Source organism: Dendronephthya gigantea, unplaced genomic scaffold, assembly GCF_004324835.1.
Source record: "Dendronephthya gigantea isolate DGI-Jeju-01 unplaced genomic scaffold, DenGig_1.0 000141F, whole genome shotgun sequence".
Lineage (NCBI taxonomy): Eukaryota > Metazoa > Cnidaria > Anthozoa > Malacalcyonacea > Nephtheidae > Dendronephthya > Dendronephthya gigantea.
The window spans coordinates 511362-515593 of record NW_021163151.1 but is presented as its reverse complement, the minus strand read 5'-3'; the positions used below and the strand labels follow the sequence as shown (position 1 = coordinate 515593).

Here is a 4232-nt window from a genome sequence, read left to right as displayed (position 1 = left end):
CGAAACGAACGACCCGTATGCTTGCAACAGTATTGGACAACCATCGGAATCTTCGTGCCATTTTTTTCTTTGCAAGAGGCAGGGCAAATATTCTTTAATCCAGCGCTTCCAAAAGTGCAAAGCGACAACCTGCGCTTGTCTCCAGCGTTTACGACTCGAGATTTCCTTATTTTGAAACACCCCAGGTGGTAAGTTAACACTGGCTCTTCCCAGAAGGAAGTGGTTAGGAGTGATGGCTTGCCATCCATTCACGTCTGAGCTTACTTCAGTAAGAGGACGACTATTCACAAGGAACTCCACTTCAGCCAGAACTGTTGTTAGCACTTCGTCTGTCACCACTTGATTCTTCAACACGACGTTCAGCGCTCTCTTACATGAACGTACCAATCTCTCCCAAACTCCCCCTATGTGGGGAGCTGCTGGGGGGTTAAACAGCCATTGAATGCCTTTCTGAGTAGGGACTTTCGAGATTTGATCCTGATTCCATCTTCCTATGCACTCCCGGAGCTCCCGATCGGCCCCAACAAAGTTTGTCCCGTTGTCTAGGCGAATCATCTTTGGGTTACCTCTACGAGCTATGATTCGTCGTAAGCACATAATGAAGGAATCCGTTTCGAGTGAAAACGCGACTTCCAAATTAATCGCTCGTGTGACCAAGCACGTGAAAAGGCATCCGTAACTCTCCATTCTTTTCCTCAGGTAAACAACTTCTAGCGGTCCAAAGTAGTCCACACCGACGTTAGTAAACGGGGGGGCGACCAACAAACGATCTCGAGGCAGAGCTGCCATCTTCGGTTGACTTGGTTGAGCACGACGTTTCTAACACAATGAACACTGGTAGAGGAATTTCCTAACTGTGCCTTTACATCGAAGAATCCAAAACCTCTGTCTAAGTTCATTTCTGACGTTATCTACTCCTGCATGACCGAGCCTTTCATGACAGTCCATCACGATCAATCGAGTTAGCTCACTGTCGGATGCTAAGATAATGGGATGGCGAGCGGTGAACGGGATTTTAGCTTTATCAGCACGGATTAGTCCGTCTTCATCGATAAACGGCGCTAACGAAACGAGCTTGCTTTTACTTGAAATGGATCCTTTTTTTTTCTAAGGCCGCAACTTCGGCAGGGGATGACTGCCCTCGCGATTGTTGAATTAATGCGGTTTTCGCTTGCTCGATTTCCAGAACTGTGAGAGGTCCAATCGATCTTGTGGTCTTCACCATTCTACAGTTGCGGACGAACCGTAGCATATATGCCACAACTGAAACTGCACAGAAATAGTTAGAATACTTGGCCAGATTCAAAATTTCCGTATTCTTTTCCGTTGAAACTTTGCTTGACCATTGGACGTCCAATACGTTCTCATCCTTGGGTAACTCACTTTCATTCAATACTGATTTGGTCCTTTTATCCTCCGGCCATGCTTGTTCTTCTTCTCGTAGATAATCTGGACCAGTGAGCCATCGGCTCTCACACTTGCTAATCTCGTGCAGAGAACTGCTGCTTGTAATTCTAGCTTAGGGATACTCAATTGCTTCTTTGGAGCTACCCGGGTCTTCGCTATAACAAAGGACACACTTGCCGATCCATCACCATACGTGAAGCGGAGGTATACCACGGAGCAGAAGGCAAGTTCGCTTGCGTCTCCAAAAACATGTAGTTGAATTGTGATCGGCTTATCATCGATTTGACGGTAAAATCTGGAAACAGAGAAGTCAGCAAGCATACTAAGTTCACGTTCCCAGTCTTTCCAATTTGTAGTTATGCCTTGAGGCAAACAATCATCCCAGCCAATGCCAAACTGCCAGATTCGTTGCAGGATTATCTTTGCCCTTACTAGAAAGGGTGCAAGAAATCCAAGGGGGTCGAATAACGAGGCAATGAGACTCAGAACTTGACGTCGAGTGATTGCCGGGTTTCCTCTTTTCACTTTGAACACGAAACGATCTCGCTGCGTGTCCCAACCAACACCAAGCGCACGTTCGGTGGGCATAGCTGTATACTCATTGATTGCTTTAACTGAGGCGGCTCTTTCAGGCTCGGGAATGCTCACATCACGGTCATTGTAAATCCATTTCGTCAAACGAAATTCCCCTCTCTTGCACAGATCAACCAATTCATTGAAGATTTTTACAGCTCTCGCCACGGTTTCCATCGACTTAAAGAAATCACCATATAGAAGGTTCGTTCGATGGCTGCAGCAGTCTCTGGATACAACTGACTATTGTCCTTGGCATTCCGAAGAAGAGCGTAGTTGGAACAGGTCGGTGAGCACTTGGCGTGATCATCCTCTGGAACAGCTACTTGATTGAACATAGCTTCAATGTCTGCCGACAGGGCAATTTTCTCCTCCCGAAATCGCATGAAAACACCGATAAGAGAGTTCAGTAAATCAGGTCCTGCAATCAGATGATCATTCAGGGAGGAACCATTGAGCTTTGACGCAGCATCGCAAACCCGCCGTACCTTTCCTGGTTTATTGGGGTTGAGAACTGGGTGATGCGGTAGATACCACTGTTTACTCACACGCGCCGCAGCTTCTTCTTCCGACAACTGTCTGATATATCCATTGCTCATATCACTCTCAATCGTTTTCTTGTAGGCTTCAGCCAAATCTGGGTCTCTTTGAAGACGTTTGTCTAGTAGCTTTAGCCGCTGCTCTGCAACATGCCGATTTTCTTGCATGGTAGAGTGCTTATCCTTCCAAAGGAGTCCCACCTCGTATCTTCCGCCAACTATTTTCGTCGTCTCCTCCAAGAAGCGCATAGCTTGTTCATCTTCAATCGAACGTTGGGTATCTATGTCGTATTTGCAACCAAACTCTTCCGTGCGCCACCAAAACTTCACTTTGTTATGGAGTTCCTCATCTGGTGGTGGGACATGTATGGAAAGGATGGTTTCAGAATCTCGAACATGTTCTGGCATAGGACCGGTTATTGTCCACCCAAGCTTTGTGCAAACACCAACTGGAGTTCCCTTCGGGCCAATTCTTGTTTCGATTGGAAGAATGATATCCAGACAGTCACTGCCAATGAGCATTGAAACTTCATAACCATTTGCTTCAACAATATCCACGTCCTTTAGATGAGACCACTTGGATTTCAAATCTGTTAAATTGATACTTTTCTGCGGAACATTTAACGAGTCCACTACTAACGCGCTACTGACATCATAGCGTGGTGAAACTTTGTTGACTCGGCTGACTTGCATGTTTACTCGCTTGGAAATGAGTTCAGATTGTCCTTGAATCCCATTCAAGACTATTCGCTCCTGCAAGCCTTCAAGACTAAGCTTGTCTGCAGTACTTGCTAGAACCAGACTACAAGTACTATCATTATCTAACATTGCAATAGTGTACAAGCGACCGTGGCAGTGGGTTGGTGTGCTCAGATGCTGCGCTAACGTTTTCTTGTCTGGATTGACCACCATCAGGTCCCTTTGTTCTGTCATCTTGGGGTTTAGGCGGCTCTTTATGCAAGAACTTGTGATGATAGCGTGTTCAACCTTCTGAGGAGCATTGCTTGCGAGAGGTACATTCTTTTTACCAATGCTGCTTTCCCAAACAACAAAAGCAAAGTTTATGCCTTTTCACTTGCTTTACACGATCATCCACACTCAAGGCCAAAAATTTAAGACAACTGGTAAGGTCGTGTTGGATTCCATCCATCATGATACATGACAAGACTGATTCTTGGTTCTTACCATCACCTCGTCGCGGGGTTTTGGTTTTGCTAAACTTGTTATACCCTAAAGGTAACTTTGCATGGCATTCATTGTAAACTTCTGCCCGATCCTTTAGCCAACTAGCAAATTGGGTCAGGGTGGGATGTTGCAGGCTTTTAGATTTGACATGTTCCTTCCATTTTACAAACAGTTCCTTTGACAGTTTGTGGGTAGCAAGGAAAAGGTTGGACTGTGCAGATAAGTCATTATCATAACCAAGTCTTGTAAAAGTCCAAACTGTCGATGACACAAGGTCAGAATAACTACGAACACTCGGAGGGTTATCATCTTGTACTCGATTACAGGTTCTCAGCTTATCAAGGGTTGTTTTCACTATCAGAGAGGGTTTTCCAAATCTAGAATCAAGTTCTTCCAATGCTTTACCATATGATTCCCCAGCATACCCATAGCCTTCTATTGCAGTCTTTGCCTTCCCAGAGACTGAAATTTGGAGGTGATGCATTTTTGCATTTTGGGAAATACTTGAATCATGAATAATGGACTTAA

The 4232-nt window shown here is 45.2% G+C and overlaps 1 protein-coding gene across 1 annotated transcript; it reads right to left on the bottom strand.

The window, feature by feature from the left end:
- Positions 1–1389: 1389 nt before the first annotated feature.
- LOC114536629 lies at positions 1390–3452 on the bottom strand. The gene is made up of 2 exons (XM_028557983.1): positions 2175–3452; positions 1390–2100 (listed from the first exon to the last, which is right to left on the bottom strand). Exons 1-2 carry the CDS (start codon positions 3450–3452, stop codon positions 1390–1392), a joined length of 1989 nt encoding a protein of 662 aa, XP_028413784.1.
- Positions 3453–4232: the final 780 nt, after the last annotated feature.

Bases quoted from the DNA above. Each gene is read 5' to 3' on its own strand.
- LOC114536629 (XM_028557983.1), bottom strand. From the start codon at position 3,452: ATGACAGAACAAAGGGACCTGATGGTGGTCAATCCAGACAAGAAAACG. The intron at 2,101-2,174 runs GTGATTTCTTTA...GATCTGTGCAAG, and splicing joins TCGAACGAACCTTCTATATG to AGAGGGGAATTTCGTTTGAC.